The following is a 19768-nucleotide window of genomic DNA, read 5'->3' as shown; positions in this document are numbered from 1 at the left end:
CGCGGAGAAATGGCAGGCGGACGAACAGACAGACCAGGTTACACCAAAGGCGATCCAACACTGAGACAAGGGACACACAGGGTTTAAATACACAGGGAAGGTGCAGTTGTGATTACGCAGCAGTGTTTAATTAAGGGAAGGGCAGACAAGCACAGGGGTGAGACACAGACAGGCAGGAAATAAAGTGCAAGACACAAGAGGCAGGGAACATCTAAATAAAACTGAATAAAGAACGAAACCAAAACATAAATCATGACAATCTAACTTTGGCAAACATTTGTATTATTCATAGCAGTGATCAAATGTCTGTTATTGCTGAAATACAATTCTTGAGTTTATTGGTTTATGTGTATCGTGATTATTTATGTTGTATCTTTCTAGTTACTCTGTGCTTTACAACACAAGTCAGCATTCACACACATTCATACGCTTGTGGCAGAGTCTACCATATAAGGTATCCAATATCTATACAGGACTACAATGCCTTCAAATGTACAGTGTAATACCATGATATATGTTCTAGTAAATAACAGATTTAAAAAGAAAAATCTGGTTATTTAATATTTAGGTGCACAAACGTTTTATTAAAGTTCCCGATCCTTCTCATCAGCTGCTTCAGCAAATTGTTTTGACTCCAATCCAACACCGTTGTTTACCCGCGGCTACTTATAATTGAAACTTAACACGAAACATGTCCAGGAAGTCTTCTGCTTAATGAGAAATGACTGTAGGAAGATTATTCTGGAGTCAAAGTACAAGAGGGACTAAGCACTGATATATTGAGCTGAGGCTGGATTTTAAGTCGTACCCCACTGTAGTAAAATTGGAGCCATGACCCACATTTCAAACAATTTAGCTGTGAGATGAAGTATCCGTGTACTTCAAAGGAAGGGAGGAATGCGTGGCCTCGGCGCCTTGAGCAATGCACACCGGTCCACCTCAACGTTCGGGGCTAACTGGCTCACGTGTTTCTATGGGAACAGTAAAGATGGCAGGCAGATGGGTTTATTTTAACGCCAAGAAATGCTTTCCTTGCTGCGACTGCAGTGTGATCATTGCTCCTCATCCTTTCAATCTATCCTTCCTTCAGACTTCTGCTCTTACGCTTTCAGTCGACCTGATACCTCACTTGCTTTCCCTCCATTTAATCTCTCTCTTTCTCCTTCATTCTCTCCATCCACATCCCCCTGCCTCGTTTCATATTGGACGACACAATCCTGATTTGAGTTTGGCCCCTAATAGGGGCATTCATTTGATGTGAAAATAGACTGAACTGAGGATGGCGGAGAAAGGAGAGGGGCTGAAAACAAGTGGGTGGTTTTACTGTGAGTGTTTGCATGCATGTGTGCGGGAGAGTGACTGAAAGCGACCAATAGAGATAGCAGTGTGTCATGAAGCTCCAGCATGGTGCTCAGTCAGATCCAGGGATTCTGTCGCATCCTATCCTCCTCAACACTGGTGTTGCTTTGTGGGCCAGGGAGGTCTATAAGCCATTATGGAGATGTAGATATAAATACTACAACGTCCCACTACACCTTGTGTGCCGAGGTAGCTGCAGCCTCAATCTACTCTATTGATCTTAATGGGTCATTAACAGGGATTAGACTATTGTTTTAAGCTAACATCAATAAACGAAAGGTTAAAGTCATGGTTTGTGACTTTCAGGAATGGGTTGTTGTAGTATTTATGGTGTCCTACAAGACTGGACTAAAGCACAATGGAAACCGTGAATAATACCCAAAAAATACACCAGTTGTTGTTGATACAATTAAGTGATTTGTTGCTTCTTTTTTGTTGTCTTTCAACATTGAATATCGTCTTAATCATCCCTGCCAGTACAGTAAAATAAGTTATTATTGTCTTATTGAAAGGATAAGGCTGGAGTCTTCTTTGTCAACAATTTTTATTCAAAGACCAAAACTAAATTTGTGTTAGTCTGTATCTCTTTGTACCCTTTCTGTGGAAAAATATGGTGATTTGATGTGCCACACAGACAATACTTACAATACAAAAGCGGTCAAATTTGAACTAATACCTAATTTCTTATAATTAAAGGAACAATGTGAGACATTTAAGGGGATTAATCGGCAGCAATGGAATGCAATTTTCATAACAAAGTGTTCATCAGTGTATAATCTTCTTAAAACTAAGAATCGTAGTGTTTTCGTCAGCTTAAAAAAAGACATTTATAGCTACATATGGAGTGGGTCGTCTTCGACGGAGTCCACCATCTTGCGCCGCCATGTTTGTACAGCAGCCCAGAATGGACACTGGCTCTGGCAAGAGCATTCGCATTTTACGTTATCTGAAGGTACGGATACGCTCCGAAACCTGGTATTTAATGTTTTGATGTCGTTTATTATCATGCTGCAGCGCAAATTTGCTCTGCTCTCTCTATTGGGCTGAGCTCCTCCAACTACAAACACACACACACACATAGACACACGCACACATGAAGGGCAAGCAGATCGGCCGCTGTGGTAAAGTGAAGAATACTTGAGTTGACAGCAACTATCCTTGTTACTGTACGTACAATAAAATGAGTAAAAAGCCTTAGTGTGAGTCGTGGGCTGAGAGAAAATTAAACCTCTTAATTACAGTGGATGAGTTCACTCTGTATGGATTTATTCTATACTTGTGATTGCAAATGACAGCCAGTGGGTTGCTCTTTTGTTTCCACTGTTTGTCTCGTGGTAAGATTGATCTTGTTATATGTAAATCAGTGTCAGTAGAGTTTTCTCACAATGGGATGAATTGAGAATCCAGCAGTAAACATTGTGCATCCAGGCTGCATTGTTGCTGAGAATGGACACGAGTTAATTAACAATTCTTTAAAGGGAGATTGTACATTTTTCGTGTGCCATTCAAGTGTCAGAACACGGAACATCTGAGACTCGCAGGCTATAAACTACACATGCTAAACACAGCTGTCACTCACATCGACATGAAGCTGCCGGGCATTCAGACAGGAAAAAAAGAAAACTGTAGCTACACGCTGCTGCTTGTGCTGTTCTGAAACCCCCTCACACATACACTGTGCCACACGGAGGCCCTGTCTTTGCACACATTCAGAAAAGCATACAGTGCTGCCTCTCTCTGGACATCAACTTGAACTACACCTTGTTTAAAAAGCCCAACAGTTTGATAAAGGTCCTTTTATAATCTCCTGCAGTTACTCTCTTGTACGCCAAGACTGTGTTGTGTTCTTAGAGCATATGTTTTACTTTTCTTTCTGTGGAGTCACAATATTTCATAATCCCTTCAACAAACATTTCAATTTTGAAAGGGAAATTGGAAATCTATCATCATTTGGTGTTTTTAAAGTGGTTTCATTCAATTTCATCACAAAGCCCAAGGGGGCGTCTGTGCATCTTGGGTGGAACTAGTTGACATTAAAGTCTGATTGAAGTCTTTCATTATATTTTTATTGTTATTTCATAGCATTTCTTATGTGTCTGCATGCTGGGTTGTCTTAAAGGAGATCAACACAGTCATTTTTCAACAATGGTGGTTACATGAAAGAACTTTTAGAAGGCTTGAAACTCCTCAGAATTGAGTAATGTCTGTGATGGCAGAGCTGTAACAACACAGAGGTCATGGCCTCAATAGTTTTCTCCTTTAGAATATGAACCAGAAGCAGGTTACCCATTTTACAGTCATGAATAGCTGATATCAACATCATTTGACGCAGTGTCCCTAAATTTGACAAGTCAAGAAAAATGCATGAATAAATAAAACGTTAAAGGAATAAAATAATGTATCCAAAGAAGAGTAGAGAACATCAGCTTTTTCACCAACATGTAGAGAAACTCTTGAATATTCATTTTTTATGAATAAAGAATTTTTGAAAATTACATAATTTGAAGATCTCTCGTTGTTAATCATCTCGTGGTTCATAGAGGATCTGTTGTGGAATCTGAATCCGCACAAAGACTTTGAACGGGTTGCAAACATTCCTCGGCACTCCTGCCAGCTGCTAAATCTACACTGATAATGAAATGTTAAACAACGCTCTTCAGTAATAAGGTTTCTGCCCTCCCTGTGTAACTTTAGAAGTGATACTGCTGTACACATGGAGCTTTCTCACCGTTGCGGCAAGTTACAGAAATGTTATTGAAAATGATGACATAACCGCAATGCACGGTAAAATAGAACTGAGGCATGTCCAGGGTGCAATGGGGTCAGTCTTGTGCACCCTCAGCTTTTTCCATGTGTTGCTTTTTATATTTTAAAGAATTATCAACAAGACAAACAGTTGATCATCAAAAAACCACAACATTTGCCAAAGATAAGTTACTGACAAACTATGAAATAGAACACAAGAAAAATTATATTTTACTCAAATAATATGACCGGGAAATAATTCTGGCACCATCCACACACTGTTGTATAGTAAAGTTTACATACTTGTTATTTTTACTACTTTTGAATTGATGCTTTATCAATAAAAACTATCTGCATATTGGCCTGAAATCCACCTGAAGCCACTCAATCTGAGCAGAAGCTCCTTAATCCGAGCCATTTATTAGAGATTCTCAGATCAATGTGCTATTCCTTCTCCAGTTGGAGCTCAGGCGCCTCGGCTCTACCCAGCCATTGATTAGAGAAGTGCTCAATAGTTCAAATAATGTCATCGGAGAAGAGCACGACATCATCACTCATGTCGTTTTGGTGTTAGGCAATGACTTTTGCAGCCATACCAGCTAAATCATCTTGTGACATTATGGATGGGGTCATTTGTAAGTGTGTCATGCTATTATTACTACTTTTGTTGCAATGGATCCTTCTGACCTCGATAGGATTCAGTGACTAAAGAGTTTTGCTCATTATAATCATGAACCTGAATGGATTCTCATTAGAGTTCCAGCCACCAGGGTAATGAGAGGTCAGGAGTTTTACCAAAAAGGGTATTTAAAAGCACTGAAGACGAATATGACAATCTTCAGAGTTGTATGAGGAGTTTCTCTTTGGCACTTAAAGTCTGGCGATATTGCTGGTGTGTTGTTGGATCTCACTTCCCAGCCTCCTAGTGTTTAAAAGGTATTCTCGGTTAAGAATCTAGACACATCAGGTTAAGGAAATATGTCAAAGAGTAATATTTTTAAATCTCTGGTTGCTGTGACTGAATTGTGATATACCTGCTGTGCACAAGTGTGCGTGTGTCGGGTTAAAGCGTATGTGTCCGAGAGAGAGAGGCGAGTGTGTTGTGTGGGTTGTTTCAGGACAGTTGTTGCGTGAGTGGCCTCATTGTGAATGATTAGCCGTGGTGATTGCCTTGGCTTGAATCCATGATATCTTGTTGGCTATATTGCGTATTGAGTCTGTGTAAGACTTCTGCATCACACTGCACACACTGAGCGAGTCTGTTGCTTTAGCGCCGCCTAGCTTCTCTGGTGGTTTTACATTATTATTGTTTCTTTAACTTCACATTCCTTCAGTTACACAAACTGTCCTTCCCATTCAGACTCACACGAAAAAAGAGAGAGAGCGATGCACAGTAGATGACCGACCAAACATATTAATGAACAAACTTTAAGAGATGAAGTATGAGGTCATACAAGGAAAGAACTGCAGCGAGGGGATTCAAATTTAACATTCAGCTGAAATACCGCACGAATGAAAGGCTTATCTTTGAGGTGTTCGTAAATGTAGTAAATATGTAAACATTTTTGTTATTAGCTTTTTATTTAATCCCATGATCACTTTCTAAGCTGCTTATAGCAAAACATTTGTACAGTTATTTTTCACCGTTATTTGGGCACAACAAAAGTGCAGAGTTGTTGAGCCAGAATAGTGAATCACTATAATGACTATAATGATGACAACACTCTCAAATCAAACACCAAGTTCGCTATTCTCCCTGACCCTTTTGTTTAGAAGCCATTACACTGTCCACCACCATTTGAATTGGAAAGGATGTGCTTTGAATAGAGATCACGAAGGAAGATGAAATTGGCTAAAAAGCTTCTGTAAAGCGGAGCGCAGGTGTTGATTTGATTTAAGTTTTCCTCTTTTCCAGTTTGATCAGGATGCCCTTCTCTGGTCGCAGGATGAGCTCTCCTACCGGCCGAAGCTCTTCGCGTTCCTGGCAAGCTTCAATGTTGAAGTTACGCAGAATGGACGCCAAGACCACCTTTTCTTCCATAAGTGCAAAACGTTGACCTGAGGAAGATTATAGTGGAACACACACACAGCAGTTATTCTGGAGTTTCTCTGAGTGAAGTATGCATAGAGAGACAGCTCCAGTCCGCTACAAATGAAACCTGTCCTGTTCTTACCGATGCAGTTGCGGAGTCCAGCGGAGAAGGGGATGTACGCGTATGGAGGCCTTCCCACTGAATTCTCCGGCAGGAAGCGCTCAGGCCTGAACTCGTTGGGCTCTGGGAAGTATCGCGGGTCACGGTGGAGAGCGTAGGTAATGATAATGGCGTTGGCACCTTTGGGCACTTTGAAACCATCTGCAGGTGCAACAGAAACCTAATTACCGTACTGTAATTACGGTCCTTACAAATCACTTAACTCATTTTGTTTGACATAAGATCATTATGAAGTTTACTGCCTCAGCTTAAGCCATTAGAAATAATGACAGACAGGTGAGAGCTGTTTTTAATACAAAAAAAAAGACTGGGATGAAACTAGTGTGTCACAATTTGGGTCTTATTTAGTTTGACCATCATGTATAAAGACACCAGCAAATAACAATGTGAATACAGTGTTAAAGTTGAACTTCTCTTTAGATATGTCACCATATTCTCAGAATTGTGGGATATGCTTACTTGGTTATTTACACCAAGACTATTATGGAAGTTTGGCACTCCCTTCTAGCCTTTTCTACTGTAATGACGCCCGAGATGGTGTTAAAGAACTTGGGGATTGAGGTCACTCGCTCCTTCCAATCTCCAGTTTTTTTTTTAAACTACATTGTCTAATAACTATAAAACAGATATGAATCACTGGGCCTCATTACCGTTATCGTTAGCGGGGTGCAATAATATGAGTAAGCATATAGGCTTGGTTTAGGAGACATTTTGGACTGTAAGGAGCCTCTATGAAATCACATGTTGACAGCCTCCTTGAATTGAACTCGAACAGTAGAGGATTGATGAGCTCATTAGCAATATCAACCCACACCCCTTTAAAAACGTAAAAATGGCCTGGGACTCTTGGGGTGATGACAAATGACAAATGGGACTCTATTTTAGACTTGATACATCATCTACGTCCGCTAAACACAACTTAATACAGCTAGAATTGGTGCACAGGGCTCATTACACTGATGCTAGATTGGCAAAAATGTATTCTAATGTTGATCCGTTACGTCCTTGATGGAAAGTCTGGCCACCAGACTTATTACACATGTTCAGGCTATGTCCGAATTTCTCTACTTTCTGGATAAGTATTTTTAAAGCTCATAGTGTGATGTCCATTTTTTTATTGTTTTACTTTACTCTTGCTTTGTTTGACCAATGATTGATGGATGAGGATTTAAATTTCCTTTGTAATTGAAGTCTAATATATGTATGTTGTGTATCCTCTTCCCTGGTGGGGTAAAAACTGTGAAAAGCAATAAAACATATTTACAAAATATTAGTAATATAGTAAATGATATACAAATGGTCATTTTGCAGGTCAAGTATTCCTTTAACATGACGATAAAGTGTCTTTTACTCTTCTACACACTGAATATTTACATAATTTTGCAATCCATAGGGCCTTATTTTATAAACCTGAAGAAACTCTGGGGAAGAGACGGCTCCATCAACACCATAGAATATATGCCATGTGACAAAGAAACCTATTTTTCAAGTGAAAATAACACAGGAAGCCTGGCCTCCCATGGATTCTTATAAAAAATACCACCGCCTTTGGGGATTTGCAAATGAATGTTTCATTCAAGTGTCATCACTCATCTGTAACTCACTGATGTGGCAGTCTTCTCCGATGTTGCGGGCAAAAAAAGGCACAGAGGGAAACAGTCGCAGGGCCTCCTTGATCACACACTCCAGGTATTTGAGCTTCTTCAGGTCCTCTATGTTAACGGGCCGGTTGGATGTACCTTTGCACATAAAACAAGAAACATCAGATAGTTGTTAATTAGACTGCGCTGCAATTTCCTGCTGTTGCACTTTCTCCTACTTTCATATCCTTGACATATACCCTACTTTCCCCACCTTCTACAGTAGATAAGAGATTAACAGTATACTGCATTATTCAAGAGTCAAGAGTCTTTACTGCAATCATTTCTATCGGCGTACGTTGAAAAAGAAAATTCTACCTCTAGACAAAAAATCAACAAATCTTAATAGAATAATTGATTACATTAGGTTCGATAAAGTAATGTAATGAATCTTTTTACAATGAAAAAACCAACACATTCTCACTCCCAACTCGTCAAATACCGACGCTTGGTCAGTGGCCCCAAGCTTCATACTTTGACGCTCTAGGTACGCTTCTAGAGTAGTTTGGACTTGTCAGGGATGGTGCGTCAGTTTCCACTTGTTACATGCATAGTCGCTTTTCAAAATAAACTTCCGTCTTCACAGGAAGTTAGGTTTAGGCAACTAAACTACGTGAGGGAAAGACCGTAGTTGACGTCTACTAGACTAACTAACCGCCACCGAGCGACTAACGACTCGCATGACGACATGAAAAAATGTAAACGTTTACGTTCTGTTTCGCACTTCACTGGACAAAATAATAACTGTAATTTTAACTTTATTGATATAGCACCTTTTTAAAAACCGAGTTTACAAAGTGCTTTGACAGACAAAGCAGCAAAAGCAAGGCAATAAAACAAAGCACAACAAACTAAGGTAAGACTTAAACCCTGATAAGACAGTACAATAGGTGAAACAATAAAGCCAATCGACACGATAAAAATAAATGAAGAAATAAGATAAATAAAATAGTCCTGTGTGTTTAGCCCATTCACTTGCCCTCTCTTTATAATACGTCAGTTGCTCTGACCGTCTTGTGACGCGGGAGGGTTTACATTGAAGCTTGTTGAAAGCAACGGCGCGTCGGTATCACATGCCGAGTGGCACTGACCAACCGTTGGTATTTGAAGAGATGGGGTTTTAAAGAAAGGTTGAGTATATCAAAATGAACGTGTCTTTCCTTGAAGACGAAGTGGAGGAAGATTACATCCTCAAACGTGTGAAAACGGAGCATGTGTTATTACTACTAGCTCACGTCTTGAAAGAGAATGCATGGTGGCTACGGTATATCCACAAAGCAGTGAAAATAATTCAATTATTCTCGAAGTATTTTGGCAAGGACTTTACCATCTATTATCCCTGTTTAAGCTCCGCTTGAGCTGTAAAGAAGAAATCTGAACAAAGATGAGTCACAAGGCCTTTGGGCGGGAAAACAAATGATGTCATGAAAGTTAGAAGGTGTGGGGGCGGCATGGGAGAGGGCATGTTACTGTTACCGAACACCTCCTGAAGCTCTTGTTGAACTTTGCTGTGTGCCTCAGGGTGGGAGCCCAGCAGATGTACGGCCCAGTTCATAGAGGCTGCTGTCGTATCATGTCCCTTTTCAAAAAATACAGAAAAACAGCACATTATTTAAGACTTTAAAGCTGAGTTTTAGTGTTTTTTTGTTCGTGAGAGTATATTAGGAATTGTTTGAAAGTGTGTCGTGTTAGTGTGTCATATATTCATGCAAATGTGACCAGAGGAATGAGTGAGGATGAGGAGGAGAAAGAAAGTAAACTACAGAAGTGTACTCAGTTGAGTGCAGATCTCTGCCAGGTGTGTCTCCCTCTCCCCCTCCCAAACAAAGAACACTTAAATCTCACTCAATTGATCCACCCGGGTGCCTTACAGTCAAGATGGCAACGAAGATAACAAAATGTGGGATTTATATATGGATCATAACGTTATGGTTCTAACCACTAACCCTAAACATGAAGGTGTCCACTTCTTCCTGAATGTCCTGATGGCTCATTCTGGTGCCATCCTCATATGTGGTCTTCAAGAGCATGTCCAGAAATGCTTGTCTTTTCTTTGTGCTCTGTTCAGAGTCGCTGTCCGAATCAGTATTGGAAATCCTCTCCGCTCTTTCTTGTATCACCTGGGACGGAAATTCAAGGTTGAGGCTGAGTGTGGATTCTGCTTCATTCTAATGTAATAGAAACTGAACATCCACTGATTTTTCAAACCACTGGCTTCATCACTTACTTTGTATGTGAAGGAGTGCAGGATCTTGAGTGTCTTGTCATGCTCCCGGCCCTCACCAAAGTAGTTGTATACAAAGTCAAGCCAAAACCATGGTGTCCTCTGTCTGCGGCTCACAATGTCACTCATTCTAAGGACAAAAAGTTGGGAAGAAGACAGAAACATGAAGCAATTAATCCTATAAATATTCCCTTATTGTCGTCTCTTTGTGTGATGGAAAAGAAAATCTAAATAACTCACTTGTACACGCTCTTAACATACTCTGAGTCAGAATGACTCTGGGCATAAATTTTCTTTCCCATTGCAGTTTCTGAAAAGACATTGTGAGTTGACCATCTTTTTTGCTTTGTTTAGACCATTCTAAGCATTCATTATGTGCATAAAAGGTTCATTTATACATGCACACAATTACATTCACTGCACATATTCTACTTCACCACAGATAATGTCCAGGGCACACAGGGTTATGTGACTGAAGCAGTCAAATTGACCCTTCCCCGCCTGCTCCTCCAGCTTCTCCACCAGGATCTCTGCCTGCTCGTTCATCACCTCCAAGAAGTCCGTCAGGATGGAGAAGTGGAAGGTGGGGGTCAACATCTTCCGCCGCTGACGCCACTTGCTCCCAGTGCTGACCAAAAGCAGAAGACATCAAGGAGAAGTTAAGGGTGGGAAAGTACTCAAGGCACGTATTCTTAAAACAAATGACAGAAGAAGCAGAGATGAGAACTTCACCAAATTTGGTCATCATCGATACTAATTTCAGTAATCAGATCCAGATTTGACCTTTGACATTGAAATAACACTTTGTTGGAGTGGCAAAGGGGCACAAGAAGGGCATCTCTCCCAGCGGGATAAGCTCTGTCTTACTGGGCAGCCTCAACATCTCCTCAAAGCCTCCACACCTTTGTGGTGTCATTGAAGTTTACATACATGCTTTCACTCATCCATACATGCATGACACCACTGACTCCTCCCCTATCTCTACACCCCGTCTTGTTTTTCCTATTAACTAAATAACTTAATTTGGACTCCCTCTTGTTACAAGCCTGAGCCAAATTTTGTAACAGTATGTTGAAAACAGATTAGCATGAAATTTGCTGTGGACATTCATAATCACAAGATAATAAATTGTGCCACCTTCGGGTGGAATTAGGAACTGATTGCACATTGATTGTGGTGACCCCCCCTTCCCCGTTGCCTCACTTTCAGCCCAAAAATTCCACTTGTACATGAATCATTGAAAAAATCAACTGAAAATCACCATGCAATTCACTTTTTACACTTCTATGCTTCTATAGCACCCCCCTCTGGCTGAAATATACACACAATTTTGTTATTTTTTCAATGTGAACACAAATTAAGAAGGGGTTTAGACTACAGTATGCATCTGGGGCATATCTATGGGTCTTAATATTATTAATTTGTCATTATCATGTTGCTGTTGATTTCAAAACGACTTCTTTTCTTTAATGCAGGAATCTTAATGTTTTGATTTTTGTTTCTGATCGGCCCTGACAAGCTTTTAATATTGAGCAGATGAGCTCCACAAGTAAATACCTTGTAAGAAGGCCAGTTCCAAGCCAAGGGTGGAGGAAGTTGTATGACTGGCCTTTCTCCATGTGGACAGAATTGGTCAGAATCGTCTACAAACGACAAGAAATAAGAAATGCAAGAAAGAATGAGCAAACAAAAACAGCACAGTTGATATTCTATAAATAACTGGAATTGTGAGCAGTAGCAGTTATGTAGCAGTCAGTGGCTGCGGTCATGAGACAAAATAACTACAAAAGGGGCGAACAACCACAATGAAACAAAAAAAGACCAAAAAAAGACACAAAATGACCACAAAGAGACACAAAACCTGGGCCTTTTGCATGTCCCTGCCAAGGGGCCCATTATCTGCGCACACGGCTGCAGTGTGTAAAAGTGCAACGACATCCTATAAACCATGTGTACATAAGGAGTAACTAGGGTCGAGGTCATCTCAGGTTGTTTTGCTGAATTTAGCTTTTGTGCAGCAGCCTCTGCTTCATAAGTTAGTGCTCTAGTTCTAGCTGCAAAGACATTGACTGTGATTACTTTACAGGTCACTGAATATGGTTAAAAATGATACACTTTTCACTCCTATTCAGTTCCTGAGATTACATATTTACAACATAAGGCACGTGGACAAAGCAGTTACACCTGCTGAAGGCATAGTTGGTGTGTTGTAAATGTGCGGTTGTCAGTCACCGTACCTCAACAGTTTCCGCGTGAAACAGAGCCACAAATGGGACGGGTCCAACCCAGAGTTTAAATAGCGGTGCGTCCCTGAACTCACTGGTAAAATCCTCAATTTGACGAAAGAAATCTGAAACAAAGGAAACAACAAATCTGCATATACAGTATTTATACTGCATTAAGTCGGCAATTACGTCATCAGTTATGTCAGTCAATTAAAGGTATTGTGCTATATCAGCCTATGGGGCCTCCAGCAGCAGCATGTCTATTGCTTTCTTACCACCTGCATTGGTTTTGAACTGCAGTGCATTTCCTATGAAGAGATACGTCCCGGGAGGCTCCGGAATGGGCTTCATCGTAAACCATTTGTGCAGGTAAGCGCTTAGCACCCTGTAGGTGAAGTAGATCAGAATAGCAATGAAGATGCTGATTCCAAGTAAAGGTATCGAGTAACTGCCGAGCAGCACTGCCATCTTTTCTTGCTGTGTGTACGCACCACGATGTGTGTACGCACCACGATGTATGTGTGTGTGTTTAAACAGCAGTACCAGCCTGTGGAGGTGTGACGTGCCTTTGCCCCTCCTTTTCTCTGCAGTCAACCCTTCCTTCGTCTGCTCAGTGGGTTAAAGTTGGCCCTCGTGGTTATTTATTGCTGTTCATATATGAAAAAGAATTGAGCGATACTAAACATGGGAGATAGGAGGTAGATTAAGATGGTAAATGTTGACACAAATTATATAATAAAGATGTTAATTATTTATCTGACTGACCTTGATCAAGACCTGATTGGTTAATAAATAACAGCCTTATTCATGTGCCAGTTATATGTATAAAATAAAGTAGATGTTATTTACCCTTTATCTTAATTCACTCTTTACAGAGGTCTTGAATTGAATGAACATTTAGGCCATTTTACAGTTACGTTTTATTATTTATTTATTTATTTACTTATTTATTTACTTAATTATTGAGTTATTGAGTTATTATTGAGTTTGTTTTAATTGAATATTTTGTTTTTTTATTTTATACTTTAAATAAAATGTACACTATTTTGTTAAGAAAGTAAGGAAGCACAATTACTTCATTTTAACCCTTATTATTTGTGTTGTTTTAGTGGACCTGTTAAATTAACATCTGTGACACAATCTCAACAGAGACTGAACATCAAGGCTGTAGCCAGCATGAGGACAATGAGGTCATGTAGTATTTATGTATTTCTAGGAATGTGGACGTTTTGGCAACCTGGCGAGAGTTTACATTCTGGAAAGAGAACTTTCACATGGTGGATTTCAGTATTTTTACACACAATACAATTCAATTTGACAACTGTTAGGCCAACAAAATAATAAATAAACACTTCAGCATTCCTCCCCCATAATTTTCTTTCTGACACCGTTTAGAAGACTTCAAGAAATAATTTAGGCCTTCATGCTCGGCTTTCAATAAATAAAATCTGACAAATGGAGGAATAAAGTGTGGAAGCTTTAGATTTGTCCTGTGCCACTCTGTTGTGTGGTGATTTAAAGGTCTATGTATCTTTTAATGCTATTCACTTTAATCCATTCTGACCTGTGCGTGTGTGCGTGCGTGTTCCTTGACACGACACTGAAACAGTGTCAGTTTCGAGCCTTGGGGAAACAGAAAGCACATAAAAACATTTTTTAAAGCCTTGTCTTTACATTTTGGAGATGCGTTTTCTGCGTTTTTAGAAAATAAATCTTTTTTCCAAGATTAATAAATGCAATACTATTATTACATGAAAGTAGAAGAAAAACTGCCACAAGATTCTTTCAGCTAAATAATACAATTAAAGTTGTGCCATCACATATCGAGATTAAGATATATAACTTAAAATCTTCTTTATTTAATTACTTTAGGGTTAGACTTTTCAATGTAAGGGCCAACGTTTTAGCGATTGAGAGGTAAAATCATTAAAACTGCACTTGCAATATTTTTTATTTCTAGACATACATTACAATGTACATTACAAAATGTATAATGTAAATTACTAAATAAGGATTGTCAAAACGTAACTGTTCAACTGGACTTTGTTTGAAACATTGGAGAACATGATGATTTATCTACCTTGCAGTACTAGCAAACAATAAATGTACAAAAAACCCACTGTGTATGCAGGCACACATACACAACACCACCTTTCGCTCGTTATCATTTATACAATAAGACTGAGTGCATATTCACAGTAAGCACAATATTCACACAGAGGGCAAAGCCATCCGCAGTCAGTTGCAATTAATTGAAGAAACATTGGTATCTGTTATTTCAGAGTGAATTTACAGTCACTACAAATGAAACACATTCACTCCTGCAATCGATTAGTCATGCCAAGAGCCATGAGGAGCTTCTGGTGAAAGGCCGGCACCCTCTCCTTATGGACGGGCCAGTCCAGGACGCAGCTTGAACGCAACATGCCCCGACGGAGGAAGAGTGAGCGAGACAACTTGTAGTCGTGGACGTCCTGCAGGAAGACCAGAATCACAGAGTCCCTGCTATCTGTAATGACCTTGTGAAGTGCATGATGGGCTTTAAATCTGGATAAGGAAAGAGACAATTGTGAGAACTCAGTATGCCACCCAGAAAGAATATACTACACATCACAAAATTCTAAATGACGTAATTTGAATTTGACTCAACCTTATGTAGAATCTAGAATAACAATATACAAATCAAGTAGCGTAAGTTTGATTTACCTCCACCAGGGATCTCTGAGAAGAGTTTCAGTGACGACGAACAAGATCTTTCTGGACTTTGTCATATTATTCACGATGGATTCAAGCTTTAACATGCCGGGGACAAAATCTCGATCCTCCAAACAAAACTTGCACATGTCATTCTCCAAGGGGACCATCCTTCTCTCCACCCAGCGACCGTCTTTCTCCGCGTGGATGATGTAAGCGTCATAGTCAAATTCCCTGCCCTCTTCAACTCTGGCGTCGCTGAATCCTAACGTGCGATTGATCAATATGTTCCAATAAAACTGGATCCTCCAGCCGTGGAAGCGCACCAGAAGCGCAGTTACTGTCAGCATGATGACGGCAGTGCTGCTCAGTATGTAAAGAGTCTCAAATGGGGTCATGTCTTTGCAGGAGAGGGTGTCAAAATCCATGACAGAGCGGTTAAAGTAAGCTAGTGGGGTATTGCACAAATACTGGCCCCTGAGACCTGGCACCCTTGTCACATTTGTGTCGTTCAACCATGTCACGAACCACAGCATGCTCTCACACGTGCAGTCAAATGGATTTTTGTCCATGAGAAGCAGGCTGAGGTTGCTCATAGGAGTTTTGAACACTCCGGGCCTCACAGCCGTGAGCAGATTCTTCTGTAAATCTAAAACCCGCAGTGAGCTCAGATCATCAAAAATGGAGTCCTTAAGACTGTTAAAGAGGTTGTTGGCCAGGTGGATTTCGCGGAGGTTACTCAACCCTCTCAGAGCTTCTGCAGGGATCTCATCCAGCCCGTTACTATCCATCTGTAAGGTCATCAACCTCCGGGTGCCTTTGAGAAACAACACTGGCCCACCGAGGTTGCCGCTCTTCCACAAGCGGGCTAAGTTATTGTGTTGGAGCTTCAGCACTTTCAGGTTCACAAGCCCCTCCAGCATATTCTCTCTCATGTTAGCAATGTTGTTGTTGCTGAGATCCAGAATGGTGAGGTTGGGCAGGGGACTGAATGGAGAGGGATCCATGTTCACTGCTTCAGCTTTCAGGCTTCTTCCCAAAGTCAGGACCCTCAGATTGGGCATATTCACAAAGGACGTGGGGCTTAGATTGATGGTCTGGTGGTTATTGGACATGTAAATCTCTTCAACTTGACCCAGGCCTTCAAACTCTTTGCCAGTGAGCGTTTGCTTGATGAAGTTGAAATCCAGAAGAAGAGTGGTGAGGTTTCTCAAAACGGAGAAGCTTTGAGGATTAATCTGTGCTATCGCTGTCCATGTTAGATTTAGCTTTCTGAGAGGCGATCCCGCAAGTGAGACTAACGTCTTGTTGGTGATGTTTCTGAGCGAGGTGTAACTACTCCAGCTCATATCGAGTTCCTGAAGACTTGTCAAGCCTGTAAATGTGTGCTCTGTAATTTCATGAACGGCGGTTCTCTGCAATATCAAACTCTCCAGGTCACTCAGTGGTTGGAAGGAGAAATCGTCGATAATCGGGATGGTGTGACTTTTCACAAGAGCTTTTGTCAAATGGAGTCTTTTCAAACTTTTGAGCCCCTGAAATGTGTCCTTGGTCAGGTGTCTGATGTTGTTGTCTGTCAAAATTAGAGTCTGAAGTCTGGACAGCCCTCTAAATGCGCCTTCTTGAATTTTGGCCATCTCGTTACGGGACAGATCCAGAAAGGTTAGATTTGTTTTCTGTAGCCCTGTAAAGGTTGTGTTTGTGAGCGTGACCAGCTTCATCTTCCGAAGAAACAGGGCATCGATGGCTGTTCCTGACAACTCTGAGCAGAGTTTAGAAATAACAGGCGTGCCCATTTTACTTCCATCCATGATTAAAGTACGTAGGCCTGAAATGGGCTTAAAGCAACCAGGCTCCAACTGCAACAAAACATAACACAGAGGTCTTGCGGTGAGACAAAAAAAGGGAAACAAAACAGACAACTGAAAGCAAGGATCTTCAAATACTACTTCCTAACACTGGTTCCAATTTTGACAACACCATTTCATTTCCCATTTCTTGGTAAGTTTCCTACCGTTTCCAGCGACACCTTTGACATGTTGAGGACTTGCAGAAAGGACGAATTGCTAAGAAACAAGAAGTCCTCTTTCTTCAGGGTGGTGAAGTCGTTGAATGCCAGATTGAGGCTCACGAGTCTGGGCAGCTGAGGCTGGGAGCCGAGCTTGGCTGACTGCAGTTTGTTTACGGACACATCAAGAACTCTCAGGCTCTGTGAACATTACAAGGAGAATAAAAATGTAATACATGAGAGGCATATCGAACAACTGTGAGGAAAATGAGCGAGCTATTACTCCAGCTATTACCGACCCAACTCATCAGTGCAACTGTACCTGTAGTGCAGAGAAGGGCTCCCCTTCAAGCTTTAGCTTATTACTAGCCATAATCAACCATGTTAGATTGGTGCAATGGCTCACGTCCTCCTTCTTCAGCACAAACACTTGATTGTGTCCCATGTTCAGTGTCTGCAGCAGAGGCAGTGTCTGGCACAAACCCTGTTCCAGCTTGGTGATACTGTTGTAGCTGACGTCGAGGTGGAGGAGGCCTGGGTATGGGGTGAGTGACACAGGGGGAATCCTCTTCAGTCTGTTGTGAGACACATCCAGGCTGGTGATGCTCTTGGGAAGGTCCGGGGGGACCGCACTGAGGCTGAGGTGGCTGCAGTCAGCTCTGCCGTCTTGCACATTGCAAGAGGTCTTCACCTGGGAGGCCACGCAATTGCGAGGTCCCGTCATGATGACCAGCGCCAGGAGAAAGGAACGTGGGGCATGCATTGTTTCAAAAACCTTGAAAAACAAAAGAAAGATTCAAATATGCATAAGCCTTAGCGTTTTTCTTTCTGGGCAATTTGGGGGCAGCACAACAACAATAGCACCGATATAATATCATCTTAGAAAGTTAATTTGGCAAACATGTTTGCAAATAGTTACACACACCTGAAAGACAAAGGAAATATAAGGAGCATATGTGCTTTTTCTCTTTGAGCTCTGTTTTAGCTTTGGTGCTCAGCAGTTAATATTCTGGTTTTTCTTTAACTTTTTCGCTTTAACCAGTAACATATACACAATATTTACTCATCTCATCAAATCTCACAATCCCTAGTGTTATTCAAGCATCAACATTTTTAAAATAGACCTTGTAGTTACAGAATTGTTATCTCTTTTGTATGGGTTACAATTTTCGAGAAAAGGCCTAAAAAAAAGGCTTAGCGTCCAAAAGGTTAATTAAACAACATGCCTGCTGCTACTGAGAGTGACTCAAAACAGGAAAGCTGCGGGCCATAAATAATAACACAAGGAGCTAAAAGACGCAGAAAAGCTTCAGAGAGGAGAGGGGAAGTCTGGTCATGTGATAATTCGCTGTTCATCACTAGCAACATCTTTCACATCTTTCATTTGATCTTTTGTTCTAAAAATGCTGAGTGCTGCCACTTTAACAGACAATTCGGTAATCAATGTGTGACTCAATATTTAGGAAAAAGTTTCAACAGATATCGCTCTTCTAAAGATACAATAACAACTATATTAACATTACTATCGCAGTACACTAATATGATTTATTTCTATGACTACATAATCACAGCACCGAGTGTTACCTAGACACTTCACACTTTAAGTCTGGCTATTATTTGTGATATAAAACCGGCAGAGATCTTACCAGATTGTGCCTTTTACATGTCTGACTTCATCGACTTGAAACCGAAGGCATTCACTTCCAGCACCACAGTGTGTTTTGCTCGGGAGCGCAGACAAGACTCTACAAGCTCCCAAAGTCAGACTATAAACGGAAATGAGCAACTAGCAACTCCGATTTCACTTCCACATGGCCGAGAGACACTGTGGAGTTTAACTGTTTCATGCATGAGGATAAACAGAAATACATACTCACTTCCTACAAACCAGACGGGATGCAGCCGATTTAAGATTACCAAACATCCGAAGTGCCTGATGCAATATTGACTGAATAGTGCTCAAAACATCAGCAAGGGTTTGGTAAGGCGCGGTGTAAACGGGCTAAGACTACCGGAAAACAAATACACTTGTTCTGTACCGTAATGTACATATGTGTTTGTGTGTTAAATAAGGGCACGTTGTTTCTATTTGCCTGTAAAATGCTAAATCTTGTAAATGTGTTTATGACTGTTTTACTATGTGTAATACACCAATTTATTTGTAAACAGTCGTCTCATTATGAGGTGACATGTGGGGATTTCGTGGCGAAGACTCAACGCTGAATGGGACAAATACCGTAAATTTAAGAGTAGACATACAAGACGATTAATGTGGAGGAGCGAAACTGGCTGCAGGTTTGCTGTAAATAGTGTCAATAGCTCTAAAGCCTCTGATAACTTTAGAATGACATAGGTGACGCACCTCCGTCATTAGAGCGTATCTCTGCTGCTTTATAGGTGTTATACAAATGTAGCATATATGTAATCTGGAAACAGGTGCAGAGCGCAGTCACGGTCTATGTGTTAGACTTCCGGCTATGTGCATACTGACAAGAATGAATTGTCTTCTATCTGTCACGTGTCACCCTCTCTAGAAGATAGGTCGGCCCAGTCTTGCTCTGAACAAACAGGATTAACAGGATATTGTGTCCTTGGACTAAATTCAAATAGCATAAGCGAGTCCGCCTAGTATCTTCATGTCATATTATTTGTATACGGTT

The 19768-nt window shown here is 40.8% G+C and overlaps 2 protein-coding genes across 3 annotated transcripts; both read right to left on the bottom strand.

Moving 5' to 3' along the window:
• Positions 1-5048: 5048 nt before the first annotated feature.
• cyp4v2a (cytochrome P450, family 4, subfamily V, member 2a) lies at positions 5049-12885 on the bottom strand. The gene is made up of 11 exons (XM_079158783.1): positions 12682-12885; positions 12419-12531; positions 11739-11824; positions 10619-10809; positions 10422-10491; positions 10185-10311; positions 9904-10077; positions 9434-9536; positions 7922-8056; positions 6279-6458; positions 5049-6162 (listed from the first exon to the last, which is right to left on the bottom strand). Exons 1-11 carry the CDS (start codon positions 12872-12874, stop codon positions 5999-6001), a joined length of 1536 nt encoding a protein of 511 aa, XP_079014909.1. The 5' UTR covers positions 12875-12885; the 3' UTR covers positions 5049-5998.
• Positions 12886-14285: 1400 nt separating this feature from the next.
• tlr3 (toll-like receptor 3) lies at positions 14286-19089 on the bottom strand. 2 transcript variants are annotated; one of them, XM_079159822.1, is made up of 5 exons: positions 18986-19089; positions 17431-17883; positions 17115-17309; positions 15113-16959; positions 14286-14953 (listed from the first exon to the last, which is right to left on the bottom strand). In XM_079159822.1, exons 2-5 carry the CDS (start codon positions 17869-17871, stop codon positions 14722-14724), a joined length of 2715 nt encoding a protein of 904 aa, XP_079015948.1. In that variant the 5' UTR covers positions 17872-17883; positions 18986-19089; the 3' UTR covers positions 14286-14721. The 2 variants fall into 2 exon arrangements, with proteins under 2 accessions (XP_079015948.1, XP_079015947.1); XM_079159821.1 differs by lacking the exon at positions 18986-19089 and adding an exon at positions 18755-18935.
• Positions 19090-19768: the final 679 nt, after the last annotated feature.

Source organism: Pholis gunnellus (assembly GCF_910591455.1).
Source record: "Pholis gunnellus genome assembly, chromosome: 5".
Lineage (NCBI taxonomy): Eukaryota > Metazoa > Chordata > Actinopteri > Perciformes > Pholidae > Pholis > Pholis gunnellus.
The sequence above is the reverse complement of the archived record's forward strand: the minus strand, read 5'-3'. Positions and strand labels throughout refer to the sequence as shown.